Below are 15,950 nucleotides of genomic sequence, written 5' to 3'. Positions count from 1 at the left end.
GGGCATTGATCCACCCCTCTTTGGTCTGCCCGCTGCCAGTGGCACAGAGGCCAGATCCTACTCTGCCTCACAGCAAGGCCGTAGGATTTCCTTGGGGGAAGAGAGTGGCAGTCAGCTGACTTGGGCCATGGCCATGGGCCCTTTGCTTGGCCAGCAGGACCACATGGAGTGGCTGCCTTGTCTCCCTGCCTTTGAGACTTCAGCTGCCTGGACTGATGGAGGCGCAGCAGCACTTTTCTAGCTGCATCAGGGCTGGGTGCCTGAGCCCCCCAGTTCTGCCCACCTGAGAGCCAGTTTTGGGTAGTGGCTAAAGTGTTGGACTAGAATCTGGGAGAAGCAGGTTCAAATCCCCACTCTGCCCTGTAAGCTCACTGGGTGATCTTGAGCCAGTAACACAATCTGCCTCACAGGGGGGTTGTTGAGATAAGATGGAGGAGAGGAGAATTATGTAAGCCACCTTGGGTCTCCACTGGGGAGAAAGGTAGGGAATAAATGAAGTAAAAGAAATAAAAATAAAAATGTTTTTGGTCTGCCAGGCCACTTTAGCAACATAATGGAGTACTGTTGTTTTTCTGGCTCTCTTCCTTACTGGACATACTTGTTCTTTACCGTATTCTATCATACTGTTTGGATCTCATTATGAGTAAAACATTTTGATACTGTTAAAAATTTATAGACCAAAACAACTCAGTCAGCTCAAAACTCTAGATTTAGAAGAGAAGATAGATTAATATTTCTCTTTCACCAGCTCTAAACATCCTGGAGGCAGAGTCCTTGAGGAGAGGTTTGTTTGTGGGAAGTGGGGCAGGCAGACCCAACCTGCGCCGGAGATTTCTTTTTCCTTCCCCTGCCTGACATGTTCATTCAGGATGGCGTAGGGGTGGGGAGACAAGAAGGGGAGAACTAGTTTCTCACCTCTTATGCAGCACCTGAAAGGGCTTCTTCCAAGAGCAGGGAGATGAACACATTGGCTGGGGGCTAAAAGGGAGGAACATTGCTGTCCACAGGCTCTGGCTTTTTCTGTATTCAAAAGCTATACTCAGACATCCTTTTTAGCCATCATTTTTTAGCCAACATTAAAACTAGTATATGTATTAACCTGGCTCATTCCTGGCTCACATGCCTTGCTCTTCCCCTTCTTTTCTTGTACTTATATCCCAGTTGGGAACTAACTTTGGTTACCTGTGATGTGTGAGTGTGGTCATGTAAGTTTCCTGAGTTAGCCAGAGTTCTCTTAGAATCCTTTGGAGGGGTGACTAACTCCAGTTAACCTGTGCACCCCCACATCTGTATATTATAGGTGACCAGAATCAGTTTCTAATTCTGACTCTCTGTGAGAGAAGGAATGGGGATGAAAGGAGGCACACACTCAAGCCTAGCAACAAGCCAGGTTTGTGCACCTGCCAATTTAATGTCAGCTTAAAGTACTGTCTGAATGTAGCCAAAGTTATCCTCAAGGAGTCATTAATGGCAAGGTTTGCAGAATTTTTTTCTTGAAATATGAAAATATGAGAATCATCTTTTAAAGGGCTATTAAATGTGCATTAAAAAGAAGTAAATACTTGTGAAAAGATTTGTAAGAAGCATATGCTCCTGAAAAATATTCCTTTCCTTTCTAGAGCTCCTATGATCAAATGATCTTGAGCAATAATAGAATAAAAAATTAATATCTAAACTTTAGATATTCTAAAGGAAAATATGCTACACAGAAATTTAGCAACCAACAGGGTTATATTTGGATCACTATCTAGCATCAGATAGGGAAGAATCTCTCCCTGAGAATTATTAATCAGAGAATGATTCCTAAAAACAGTAAAAAGAGGACATTCCAATATTTTATGAGACAAGTGTCAATTTTACCCTGACCACAAGAACAAAGGCGATCTGAGTATGGAATATGATAAAATCTGCCATTCAGTACTTGATTGGGTTTAGGACTGAAAAGTATTATTTCTCTTTGTAAAGGTATGGACTGCTGCCCAGTAACAAGTGCAGGACTATTTGCAAGTCCTTCAGGCTGCCCATAGCAGATGATCTCCTGCGAGCACTACTGACTGCGTAAGTCTGATTCCTCAGGAACATTGCATAAATAGTTGTAATGCAGCTTGTCTGAGGTGTGATGATAAGTCAGTTATACTGGAGACTGGCAGACATTTTTGAGACAGTAGATAATGTTTTGATAATGTGTACCCAGCATCCCTGTCTGTGCTGTCACCTCTCATCAAACAAGTTTTGAAGGTTTTTGAGACAATGCAGAAGCTTGTAGGGCCTGTTTACTCAAAATGAAAGTGGGATGAGTGCATCCCTTCAACCTGCTTTTAATTTTCCAAAAATCTACTATCTGCTTTTAGCATAAGCTATTTAAGTAGAAAGCTGAAAGGAATCTTGATGCTTTCTGTTAATCCCTTCATATGTTCACATTATAGTAGCTTTCTCTTCATTCATTTGAATTATTCAGGAAGGCTTTTTCACTCAGATAATAGGGCTTTGTTGTAAGAAATGGCTCAAAGAGATGCTTTGGTAAAGGGACAGGGACTGTAGACTACTATCTACTATCTATTGGTATAGATATGCTATTGAGAGTTTCCATGGCATTTAGTATGTTCATGTCAAATTACTTATGTTTGTTTCAGCAGTGTTTCAAGCCTGTATTTGGAATTATGCTTGTTTTCAGATTTCTACAATCCATAGCCTATTGTATTGTGTATAGAATGTCTCAGCTATTGATCGTCTTGATTTACACTGAATAATCCGCCATGAGTTTCAGTGAGAAAGATGGACTATAAACAACATATGAATAAATAAGTAAATAAAAATTACATGTAGACTTAGTGTAACCTTTCTTAACTTTTTATTGATAATGGTGTGGATTGTATGTATATACTGCACACTTATTTAGTACAGAAGTGGTACTACTGAATACATTAGAGGAACTGAAACATAGACACTTAGAAAATGCACTGTCAAGACAGCTGTGTCAGTAGTGACTCAGTAAAAATATTTCTATGTAGAATGCACAGATTACAGAACTAGAAACGGATCTCTTTAAAACCTATGCTACTTTAGGAATATAATAAGTTATAACGCTAATATTTACAGCAGGAAAACTGATGATACTTTGGAAAAAAGTTAACGTGTGCTGAATTTATTTTATTTATTTATGGTACTTATAATCCTACTTTCTTACTGAGATTCAAGGAGCATTACACAGAGTCATTCAGAGACATTTCAATATACAGGGTAATAGGGTGTATAAATGCAAATTTGGAAAGATGTAAAACAAGCAAAAATACAATACAGGACTGAAGAAATGCTGAAACAGAACATAAGCAATGATAAGACTGACATATTAAACAACACAGAAACTACCAGTAGGATTATACTTACAGCAACAGACAGGACATAGTAATAAAGACTATATATAGTCCCTATCCCTTTACTAATGCATCTCTTTGAGACCACTTCCTTACAGTTCAGCCCTCCTACTTTTGCATAGTTTGAGGAAAACCAGGGACCGGGTGCCTTCCTGACCTCTTCAGGTAGGCTATTCCATAAAGTGGGGACCTCCACAGAGAATGCACATGTACAGGCAGCTGTTGATTTTCTCATGTGTAGGGTGGCAGCTGCAGAAGACCGTGTTCAGATGAGTAAAGCTGCTGTGGTAGAACATAGGGAGAGAGGCAGCCCTATAGATATGCCAGACTAAGGCTGTGAAGAGCTTTGTATGTGATAGCCAATACCTTGAATTGGGCCCAGTAACTGATAGGTAGCCAATGGAGTGACTACAGAATGGAAATAATATACACGCTTCTAGTTCCCAATAATAATAGAGCTGCAGGGTTCTGCACCAGTTGGAGTCTCCAAGTTAACTTAGAAAGGAGACCCATGTACAGTGCACTACAGTAGTCAAGTCTCAATGTTACCATGGCATGGATCCAAGTGGCCAGATTGGCTGTGTCAAAGTATGGGACCATCTTACAGGCTAGACTGAGTTTGTAGAAAGCATTTTTGCCGAATTGCATTTGGGGATTGGCTTCTTTACAGTAGCAATAGAACTTGTGAGTGCAGCCTCTATGTAAGGGCACCCAGTGAAAAGATTTTTTTACATCTGATCAGAGGAGATCAACAGATAATACTTAATATTTACCTTATTTTAAAAGCACCTTAATGAGCACAGGGCACTGTTTTTTAGAAATGCATAAAGCACAAACATTTCAGGGAGTTCCCTGCGGTAGGCAGATGGACAGCCTTTGCAATTTGCTGCACATTCATCATTTCTGACACCTGGTCATGAGCATTTGACAAAGGGAGTAAAATAATTCATTTTTAGAACTCCCGCTAATCTGAACTGTCGAAAGGTGTTTTGGGACAGCCAGAATCCAAGAGTGAAATGAAGAATTGTCTCCCCATTTCTGTAAAACAGTTAATTAAATAAATGCAACCAGAGAATTATGCCATATCAGCAGAGAAAAAAGTATTAAGCATTTAGGAGATGATCTTTTATATTCATAAACTGTAAAATATCAATATGAATCTATTGCATTATAGCCTGGTTTTAAAGGTATTTCACAAAGGTGAGTTTTAGATAGTCTTTATTGTATCAGTTATATGATTGTTGCCTATTGAAATCAGCATTATCTGAACTGAAACCCAGAATGTTTAGAAGTATAATGTTAATCTTAAACATGCTATAGCATAATTTGTTGTGAAGTACAAAATGGACCAAAGGAATGCATTACTTATCTAAAATACTGATATTAATCAAATTTGCCATGGCAATTGGATTGTAATTAAGATGACTTGAGGCATCATAAGAGCTTTAACAGTTTCCCACAATACTATACCATACTTTTTGGCACATTCTCTAAAAACTTGATCCAAAAAACTGGAAACTGGAATGCGTTCCTGGTTATTTCCTGAGTTATATAATACTAGTTTTACTGAGGTGGGTGCATATGTGATGTTTTTTCAATACATCAACACACAACCTGAATTTTTACAGGAATAGTGAAAAAGTATACAGATGGATATTGGCAAAGCAGCCAGTAGTCTTTTTTTTTTTTAAAGAGAAAGTAGAATGAGAGGAGCAAGAGGTAGACCCTTCCTGCCTCAGTGCTGTGAGTCTCAGAGGGTTGACACCCATATTATCCTCCTTATAATCTTCCTGAAAACCATTCCTGTTAAACAATGTTGTGCACACTAAAAAAAAAGTTTCTCTGACCTGTAAACTTTGTTCATCCAAAAGTGATAGCCTAATGTTTCCCTGTCTCTCCCAAATGTACAATCAGCTTGATGGGTGTTTTAAATCTGGAACATTTCTCTCTAATCATTACTGGGAGAGGAACTGGAGTTGGAGAGGAATGAGAGAATCCTCCCCTGTGCTTCTCCATGCTGGTCTTTGAGGGCTTGTAGATGCCTCTGATGTCTGCTTTATTCTCACCCACTGACCATCTGACGGCAGCGGAATCCGACTGAAAAAGAATGTAGGGCTGTTATGAAGACAAATATGACATGGCAGTATTTGTTCTCTATTGCATCATCAGAAGAGATGAGAAATAATTAGGCCTGTATGTGCTGAGCATCCCGCAAAAAACCATCCCATACAAAGGCCTGTGACTAACATTTTATATGAGCAATTTTTAATGCAATGAAGCTAGAGTCCAATAATTAGGATTTGGGGCCAATAACTAGGAAATGTACAGCGAGAAGGGTCAGAATTAGAGGAAGTGGGATAGAGGCCTAGGAATTTTAGACACTGGAGAAGGACAAGGAATTTTCCAGTTCTTTGTGCCATCATCATCTTTTCTTAAAAGGTACCCATTTCTGAATCCTGACATTTTCACCAGACGCTGCACACACATTGCCAGGTTTCCTTCCCTAACCATGAAGGTTAAACTGTTGTTCTAATATTCGTCTCTGATCTTTTTAGAACCAGCCAAATATCAATATTATATTTTGAGCACGGAATGGTAAAGCCTGTTAATAAAATTACAGGATGTTAAATAATGTAGCAATCTAGTGTTGCTGAAGATTCTTATATGATGAAAGCTAGTGGTTGTTTTGAAAAAAAGATGTTCAAGAGCTATAGAGTTAGTGAAAGAATTCTTTTTATCCTACAATCCATCTACAAATCAGGTTTCATGCGAGTTGACTTTTATAGGGTGTGTTTGCTATTTAAACATAAAGGATTTGGGAATAATTATTGTCTAGGATTTGGGGTATAATCTCTAAAAACATGAGAATTTATTGGTTCAGTAATTTGTATGTGATAAGTGATTGCTTGTCCCAAACCAGAAGAATAATTTTAATAATGTTAAACATATTTGTGGCAATTGTCCAGATTCCCCATCAGCAAGCAAAAGCAGGAACATAGCTAGTACTGCTTTGATTTGGCTCAGGGCTCACTACCATAATTTTCTTCTACTTGGTTTTGTTGGATTTTTAATATCACTTTTTCAAACATACAGGTTTAATATTTCTCTTTCCCTTAAGTACACGGAAACTCATACTTCATTAGCAGTAATTTCTGCTTGTCCCTTTCTGGCAAAAGGCTCTTAGACCACTCAACTAAAAGCCCATGGTGGATCATCCATGATGGAGGGATTTAATTTTCAGTTAGGATGCTCTTCTCAGAATTCAGCATGTAAAGTGAACTGTTAGGGGACCATCTCTGTACCAAGTCTTTCCCCTACTAATGGCAGCTGGAGGGGCCAAGGCTCCTCTGCCAACAGCAGATCAGTTAAGAACATCAAGGAAACTAGAGAGGAAGAAGAAGAGAAAGCAAATGTGAGGAACCCCTGTTGCTAGTCTGTGCTTTCCACTGAATTTCTGATTGCATTTTCTACACTGTTTATTCCGTGTACATTGTGAATGTTCCCACAAGTTAATCCCTCAAGAGTCATTTAACTTTTATTTTTAATAGTTTCACCCTTTTGCTTTAGACTTAAAGTTTTAACTTTTAATTTTTAATGTATAAAGTTAGGGCAGAGATTCAGTCCAGACATCATATGAAACCATGGCTTAATTAAACTAACTATGGTTAGTGTGATTGTCTGAATGAAGGACACTCTACTAATGATGGTGAGAGGATTTATAAAGCCAGAAGTTGAAGTCAGAGTTTGAAATTGGTTTATTAATAGGGGTGCCAGGCATGGTCTGGCAACAAGAGGGAGTCCGGAGGATAGGGACATGGGAAGTGCCATTGATGATGGTGTGACATCACTTCTGGGAAAAACCCAGAAGAGCCATCACACTACTTTAGGAATCTCCAGAAACTCTATGGTAAAACTAGCATTTTTGACGATTCCTAGAGACATAACTTCTTTGTTTTCCCTAGAAGTGACATCAAAACATCATCCCAACCTTGATTTTTTTGTTAACTTTTCTCCCACCACTTCTTTGAGCTGTGGCAAGAAGAGAAGATTGCTGGCGGGGAAGTATCCTGCCATAATAGGAGGCATGGCAACCCTAGTCTTAAACATAGTCTTTACTATGGTTTCATATGACATCTACAATGTCTGAATTAGTCATCCTGGTTTAATTCTAGCTTGTTGTCTGAAGGTTCCCTCTCATGGAAACAGAAATGAAACCAATACTAGACAGGGTAAACTAGAACGTGAATGTTTGTGAGCTGAATCCTGGTTTGTCATAGTCATCAAGATAAACCAACCGTGGTCTCACATTGAGTCTGAATTAAGCTGCTGTGTTATGTATTTGAGATGTTTTGGGGGGAAAGTGAGCTGGAATAGGCTGGAAAAACTGAACCTCTAGCATTCATCCTCTATATGCATGGCCTGACAAAGGAGGAAGGTTGATCATCTGTTTGAAAGAGAAAAGGAACATTAAAACAAGAGTAACATTAATTTTGGGGATGGCTTATCTGTGAGCTGATTTCCAGATATGGTTCAAGGCATAGTCCAAGCATATTTTTAAATATCTAGTGCAAAATCAAACTAAATGGATTGCATTAAACCAGCTTTATTTGTTTTAATTTGATTGCATGTATTAATTCTTCTGTTGTAGATATGCTAGAACAAGGTTCTCCTAAAGATTTTCATTTGGTAGACCAAAAGTGATAAGGCACTTTTCATGTAAAAAAGAAAACCACTATATCATAAGTTAAAAGCACAAATATAGTATAATAATAATAACAAAATGTTATAATAATATTATGATAGTAATGATCATACAGTTAAGATTTATACATCAAGATACTGGGTGAGATCCCATGGAGGATTTCCATTAATGGAAGGGGTGTGTGTGATTTGTTGTCCATTCTCCTCTTGCACAGAGACCTCTTATTCACTCTTTATGTTTTTTCTCAGGGTCTCCTGTTCTCCAGGAGCATCATTTCAGGGTGCATTCTGGGTTGCAGTGGGAGGGGGCAGGCAAGGAAGTCATGCTTCACTGTAAGTGGATATTTTCAGCAGAATCAAAACTATTACATAAAATGCAGGAAAAAGAGGGTTTCTTCCCCTTTCATTTACTTGTGTGCATGTAACTCTTAAGGTTTTACGTTATGTAAAAAGGATATTCATTGTTGTCTTGAGTAAAATAATAGAGTATACTATTTACTGAGTATCTGCATTATCCAATCTTATTTTAGGTTTGAAGATTGCAAGGAAAAGGTAAATTATAAGAAATTAATTGATGGACTAAACTGGAGAGAACATCCAATTCCAACTTTCCAGACCATCTTACTTCCTCTACAGGTAAATAAAAAAACATTTCTGATCAAAAGATCCAGGAATTTTAAACAACAATTGAAGTTCATATAGCATCATAGAGTTCGAAGGTACCTCCAGGGTCATCTAGTCCAACCCCCTGCACAATGCAGGAAATTCATAACTACCTGCCCCCACACACCCCGTGACCTCTGTTCCATCAAAAATCAAACTTAAAAAAAATACTTATTCAGATGCAAGCCGTAAAGGAATAAACGGTTTTACTTCTGCAATCATAAGAATTACGAACCTGGTACTATCAAGTCCCACTGGAAATACTGAGTATGTTGTGTGGCCCAAATAATCTGTACAATATAGGGTGATGGATGATAGATGCAGGGATGGTACTTACCTTGAAAACTTGGAAAGCTGTGATTGAAAGACAGATAGGTGTATATCCTTAAAAAAATATACATAGCTGTTGTGTGAACTCTGAATAACATAAGAGGAGCCAAGGAAAGTACAGGGTTTCCAACCCTTCTTTTCCTTGTATGGCAAATGTGAGCAGGGGGCATTTTCAGATGGACTTAGTAGTGGGGAAGAGGTGCTTAACCCTACCTTCATCCACTACTTCTCTGCTGAAAACCCCTGTCCAGGCCATTTAAAATTTTTGCCCCTCTTACTAGCTCTAAAACTGGAATTAAACATAGCTAAACCCATCAGAGTACTGAGTCCCCTATCCTCCTGGAAGTTAAAAACAACAACCACCACACATATATTCACACACACACGGCCAAGGTGAGGTGAGGGCCAAACTACAAAATATATCTGGCTGTGAGTTGGGGGGAGGTCCCACCACCCTGACTTGCTTTCTCCACAACCACCCAGCAGCTGATAGAACTTAATTCTCCAAGCACTACTGTACTGGGGGAGGAGGGGTTTCAGCCTCCTCTTCCCACACTGGCCATTTTCCCAACTAGAAATAGTCCCGGGGGAGCCGTTTTTGTCCTGCTGCGGGACTGAATGCTGAATGGACCTGAAAAGGGGAGCAGATCTCTGTTATAGAATCTTTTGCACCCACCACAATTGCACACAAGTCTGACCATTCACATTTAAAGGAAGGAAGGGTATCATTATCACCACAAGAACAGAGAAGTCAGAGAAATGGGAGCAAAGCCATTGCCTTCCTGCACTTCTCGTGGGTGAATATCTGAGAATTACACTCCATTTGGATGCTGGAGGGACATTATATCAGAAATATATTGTGAATAGGAATCCTTTCCCCCGTGTTCTGCCTGAAATTTGAGAGAGAAGATCCCTTAGGTGAAGATTGTGCATGTGGGAGACAAAGATAGTTACTGATAGGAATCCTTTTTCCTTGAAACCATTGTAAAAGTCATCTGCATCCAGTAATGGCCCTGAATATATGACATAACTATATTTACAGTGCTACGTCAGCTGCACTTCACTGGCTTCTGGTGAAGTACCAAATCAGGTTCACGGTCTTGGTATTGACCTTTAAGGCCTTGAGCAAATCTTCGGGACTGTCTCCTTTGGTATGTTCCCTGAAGAGCGTTTTGCTCTGCAGAGAACAATCTCCTGGTGACTTCCAGCCCCAAAGAAGTCCAATTGTCCTCAACCAGACCTAGGACTTTTTCTGCCCTGGCTCCACCTGGTGGAACTCTCTGCCAATTAACATCCATGCCTTGTGTGATTTAATGCCGTTCCACAGGGCTTGCAAGGCAGAGACATTCAGTCAGGCTTTTGGCTGAGGACAGCAACAGGTGCCATCCTGCTGACACTCCTTCTTCCTTTTTCCTCTCTTTCACTCTTCTCCTGTTTTTCCTGCCCTCTTTCCACCTTCTTGGGAGCCAGTGATAAATTTAGAATCTGAAGTATTAACACCATCTAAGAATGTTTTACTCATGGATTATTTAAATTGTTTACTATTTATGAATGTTTTTATTACTATGTTGTTCACCAGCCTGAGCTGAGTGTACTCAGGGGTAGGGCAGTTTATAAATTGAAATTATAATTAAAAAAAAAACTAAAACAAAATTAACAAACAAGCCAAACCCAAATATTTGGAAATAACATGCACATCCCTCATGGTGAGTGTATACTATCTACTGCTTTTAGTATTTGCTATCAAAGTATAAAGTTTTATGTAATAATGACTGAGAACAAGGAATGCACTGTAGGAATTTTAAAACTTTGCTATACTTATATAAATATACTCAGAGCTAGAATTTACTTGACAGTTGGGAAAAGATCAGTCTTCTTACATTTGTTTCACAATCTACATAAACCACATGTTTTTTGTACTTGGGTATCTGAATACTACATATCAAGGGAGATATAGTTCCAAATTACATTAAGAAGTAGATTTCTAATATACTTACTGGTGCATTACATCTGGATTAAAATTAGCAACATGTATTCAGTTTACCTGAAAGTACTGTGTTGGCTTTCATGGTTTCTCTTTGCATGAGATAATCTCAATGAGTTCATTTTAATGAAAAGAGGTACTAATGGGAAAAGTTGAAGGATCAGGAAAGATGAAATTGCATCAAACTAAAAAGGAAATGGAATCTGAATCCCCTTGTTGGATCTCTGAACAATATCAATGATATGTTTATCCCCGTAGTGATTTAGCATGGACGGTTTCTGGAGTGGTTGATGATTATATTTGACACAGAAATTTCAGTCTGATTCACATTCATTTGGCTGAATCCACAGTGTTTTCAATCCACCTACCACTTTCTAAACTAACAAGACCTAGAAAGTAATGTTTTCATCATTGGCCCTCATGGTTTGGTAGATACAAATTGTCCCAACAGCTTCTCTAAGTATGTGCTATTCAAGTTCACTTTTCATTAGCTGAATTCGTCTCAAGCCAACCATCCCCCCAACAAAACAACAATATATGTCCCTGAACTTTAAACTTGTTCTACCTCCATCAACCAGATCACCGCTAATACAACAGGATTGTAAGAAAGTGCAGTAATGAAGTAGTTTTAGAAGTTAATTCTGTCTTCACATTATAACATTGATCTCCCAGTGGTGGTATGGGTGTGCAGTTTGGTTTGGAATTTGTATTAAAATACCAAATTTTGGCTGATTCGGTAAAATCTGGGTATTTGAATAAAAAAAAGATATCCTGAACGTTTACCGAATTTTCAGAAAAAAATTGGTAAAACTCAGCAATTGTTTTCTATTGGTCAATCACCCTGGGGGATATCTGGTAGGCTGGGAGGTGGGTCATTTCTAAACCTAACTTCGCCAAATTTGGAAGGAACCTACTCCTGACTGTCCTCTAAAGCCCCCCCCCCCCGAAGTTTTATGAATATTGGATCCTGGAGGCCAATTTTATGTGCCCCCAAAGAAGGTGCCCCCACCCACTCTCCATTATTCCGTATGGGGAAAAGTATCTGGGAGGTTTTCGGGGGGTGGGGGGTGGAGGTTGCATTTTTCAAGCAAACTCCACCAGATTTGTAGGAGACCTACTCCTGATTGCCCTCTAAGGAGTTGCTAAGTTTCAGGAAGTTTGAACCCCGGGGGTCAATTCTATGGGCCCTTGAAGAAGGTGCCCCCAGCCACTCCAAGGACAGTGTTGCAATTTAGCCCAGCAGAAGCAAACTGAAGCAAGGAAATGGAATTACCCCAGAACCAAAGTGAAGCAAGGGAATGATCAGAGAATCACATCAGAGAATCACACCCATTCCATTCAAACCAAACTGAAGTAAGCAAGCAGTTGCAATTTAGCCCAACAGAACCAGTGTTATCCACAGCAACCAGGCACTGGGTTCAGCCAGTGAGGAAACACTAGAGAACAGAACTAAGCAGTACCCAGCCACAAGCACAAGGCACTTCCTTGCTTCAGTTTGTTTCTGTTGGGCTAAGTTGTAACAGTGTCCGTTACGTCAGTTTGGTTTGGGTAGAATAGATGTGATTCTCTGTGATGTTGCTTTACTTTACTTCACTTTGGTTTGGGGTGGGGTGGGGTTTTCCATTCTCTTGCTTCAATTTGCTTCTGTTGGGCTAGGTTGCAACAGTGTTTGGGTGGAACAGATGTTATTCTCTGATCTGATGTTGGTCCCTTTCCTTCACTTTGGTTCTGGGGGGATCCCTTTCCTGTGCTTAATTTGGTTCTGTTGGACTTTCTTTCAAGCTTGCATTTGGAAGTGTACTTTGGTCATGGCAGCCTTGCCCCAGTGTTTTTCTGCAATGGGAGTCAGCTTTGACTTTTTTCCCATAGGAAACAATGGAGTGGCTGGGGGCACCTTATTCAGGGGCCTACAGAATTGGATCCCAGAGTCCAATCGTCTTGAAACTTTGGGGATCCTTAGAGGTCAGTGAGGAGTAGGTCTCCTGAAAAATTGTTGTTTTCTTGAACAATGCTACCTCCAGCCCTCTTTTAAACAGTGCATTTATCTTTTGATTAAAAAAATCTTAATTTAATGTTAATGTAATTTAATATTCTATAACAGTGTCAGTCTGTTTGCAAGTGCCTGCTTCATAGTGTTGGGAGCCATTCTGGTTACTTTCCAGTGCATTATATATAGTTCTAAACTTGTTTTGTCTTCTTCGTTGTTTTCAGTATGAAGATGAATGGAGTGGGCAGCCCTCAACCCTTCCAGTGAAAAAAATCAAATACTTACCACTAATACAGGATGCTTTTGGCATTGAAGAATAGCACTTAATCCATGCAGGACACCTTCTGTGGATCAATGTTGTAACTTCACTAAATTTCTCTGGAGAGTTACTGTATATTACTACTTTTTAAAAAATAAAAGAATCACAGTTATAGGTTTGTTGGGGAATTTAAGGGATTTTTTACTTTATTGTAGAAATATAATTCATATACTGTAACTGTTGCAGACTCCAATAGACTGTATTGGACATGCAGTATTGCAATTAGAAATAATTTAAATACATGTTTATTCTCAGGTTTTGTATGTGTTGTGGATACTCATTAAGATAGGAATTATTTTAGCCAAGGAACTCTGCCCACCCTGCCATATTTTTCCAGCCCTTGCCCTCAAGTCAAGCTTTGCTGCTTGCTGACTGAATAGTTTCTTGGTGCTAATGGAATTGTCAAATAACAGCCTCCTTACCTTGAATAGGAGGGGGAAATTGACCAGGTACAGCTTCTTCCATCACCGCTGCTCTTGCTTAAAAAGATGTGCTTAATGGAATTTTATCAAACAGTTAAAGGTGCAGGATCTTTTGCAGCCCTGAAGCTTTGATTGATTAAAAAATTACTGAGTAGCCACCATTCATCTTCCACATGCACAACATTGAGGCTGATGGTTTAGAAAACTGCACTTTTCTGGTACGCAACAATCACCACTTACTAGAGCAGTTATGGGAGACTGCTTATCTAATTCTAATGGAAGAACCCATGTTCTTCAAAGTTCCTTACAAAATCAATTGAATCAAGCCATAGAAAAGGATGCAACAAGCAACAGGAGGAAATCCCATCCATAGCAGAACAAAGGGATGAATTTTCTGCGAAGATGATTAAGTGGGATTTTATGAAAATCTGAATTATGATTTCTGTTCTTCAGTGCCCTAAACATTTGTTTCATTCTTTTTTCTGTTTCTTGAATGTAGTATTACTCCACAATTACAAACAATAAGTAAAGAAATCAAATCAGACTGGCACACAGATTTTAAGAAATTGAGCTGGTAAAGTCTTCTCATAGGAGTAAGCCAATCCAGATTCTATGCATGTGTGTGTTCTTGTGTGTGCAGGAGAGGCAATACTTATTTGAACCCCATGTTAAAACTTAGAGAGCACCACCTCCTTCCACAAATGCTCAAGCACATGGTGAAAGCTGAGAAGACACAGGTAGCAGAAGTTTGTCCCCTCCTCATCCAACTAATTTAACTAGCACTCAGTTCCATACAACTTTGTTTACTTGATCGTAGGACACCCAGACCTGTGGGACTGTGATAATGCAGAGGTGAGGTCTACAGCAATGCAGCCACAATAGCATCCTATTCAAGGCACATCTGTACTAATTAGAATACAATTGTGATGCATTGCAGACCTAGTTCTCAGAGACAGAAAAATCTGCAAATTGTACCATCTTAAATTGTATGGCTGGGTGTGTGTGCCGCAAAATCGAATGCTTCATACAAAAAAAATAATAAAAATCCTGGTATCTGGGTTTCCCACTGTTACCAGAACTGCTCTTTATTATAATGGGGAATTAGCTGTAGCAGTCTGTAACTATTAATATTAAGCGAGGATCATAACCTATGTTTACGGAGGTCCCGATCCCAGACACTCTAGTGAAAAAGAGGCAGACAAGGAGTAAGGTCCAAACACGTGTATTGAGTGTAGCGTAAGCCTAGCTTGCACAATCATACAAAGAACATACAAGGTCTAAGAAATACAGAGTAGGAAATACAGAGACGTTCGCATTAGCTGGTTCCCAACGATGATAGGGGGAATACTCACTTATCCTGGAGCGAAGCAGAGACGCAGCAGCGAGGGTGGCCCAATGCCAGCACTGAGACCACAGACGGACAGCAAGGAGGTCTGGATAGGGAATGGCCGAGGCACCGAGTGGTCTGGGAGACCAGCTTAAATACCCCAAAACGTACCCTGGGGCTGGTGCTGTACTTGGTGGTTCTCACAGATTAAAACAAAGGGTCTAATGGGCTACTGAATGGCTTGGATGGGCCACTTTGGTAATCAGATTGTGATAAGTGACACCTCAGGAAGAGGGGACAAAAGAGGGAGGGGGAAATCCAAGTGGGCTGAATGGATGTTCCAGCGGACAGGGCTTGTCCTGATGTCATCAGCTTCTGGAATGCGGAGGTTTCTTTGAGATGCATTCTCTAAGTGCTTGGGATGGTCAGCACTTAGTTCTTCTCCGGGGCGGCTCCTAAGATATGCAGAGCGGGGCGAGGGGCTCTCGCTGCGGACGTGGTGTGCCCGCTTCGCCGAAATGGCTTCTCAAAGCAGTCTTCTTCCCAGGGTCTTCTGGCTGCCTGAGAACATGGATGCCGGCTGGGCATAGCTGGGGCTGGATAGCAGGCTGCCCGGTAGCGAGGGCAAGCTCGGCGACCGGCCCGCGGGAGGCTCCAGGCGGGAACTGACCAGGGAGCGCCTAGCCAGGCTCGCTGGAGGTTTCCCCGGCAGGCGCCCGGCTGCTAGCAGCGGCTTGGGCCCATATGAGGCAGGCTTCCATGGAGGCAGGGGAAACAACACTTTAAAACACAGTCCAAGGCAGGGAACAGGCACGGTCCCGTGGCAGATGGCAAAGCAGGCGC

The 15,950-nt window shown here is 40.3% G+C and overlaps 1 protein-coding gene across 2 annotated transcripts in view; it reads left to right on the top strand.

The window, feature by feature from the left end:
* EFHC2 (EF-hand domain containing 2) overlaps window positions 1–14,831 on the top strand; it is a 59,718-nt gene extending 44,887 nt beyond the window's left edge. For both annotated transcript variants that reach the window (XM_054973952.1, XM_054973953.1), the window contains exons 13-15: window positions 1,966–2,058; window positions 8,606–8,711; window positions 13,264–14,831. In XM_054973952.1, the coding sequence (XP_054829927.1) occupies window positions 1,966–2,058; window positions 8,606–8,711; window positions 13,264–13,359 (295 nt within the window). In that variant the 3' untranslated portion in view covers window positions 13,360–14,831. The remainder of the gene's footprint in view (window positions 1–1,965; window positions 2,059–8,605; window positions 8,712–13,263) is intronic.
* Window positions 14,832–15,950: the final 1,119 nt, after the last annotated feature.

This window comes from Eublepharis macularius, chromosome 3 (genome assembly GCF_028583425.1).
Source record: "Eublepharis macularius isolate TG4126 chromosome 3, MPM_Emac_v1.0, whole genome shotgun sequence".
Lineage (NCBI taxonomy): Eukaryota > Metazoa > Chordata > Lepidosauria > Squamata > Eublepharidae > Eublepharis > Eublepharis macularius.
Note: the sequence above shows the minus strand (reverse complement) of the source record. Positions and strands in the feature narration are given on the sequence as shown.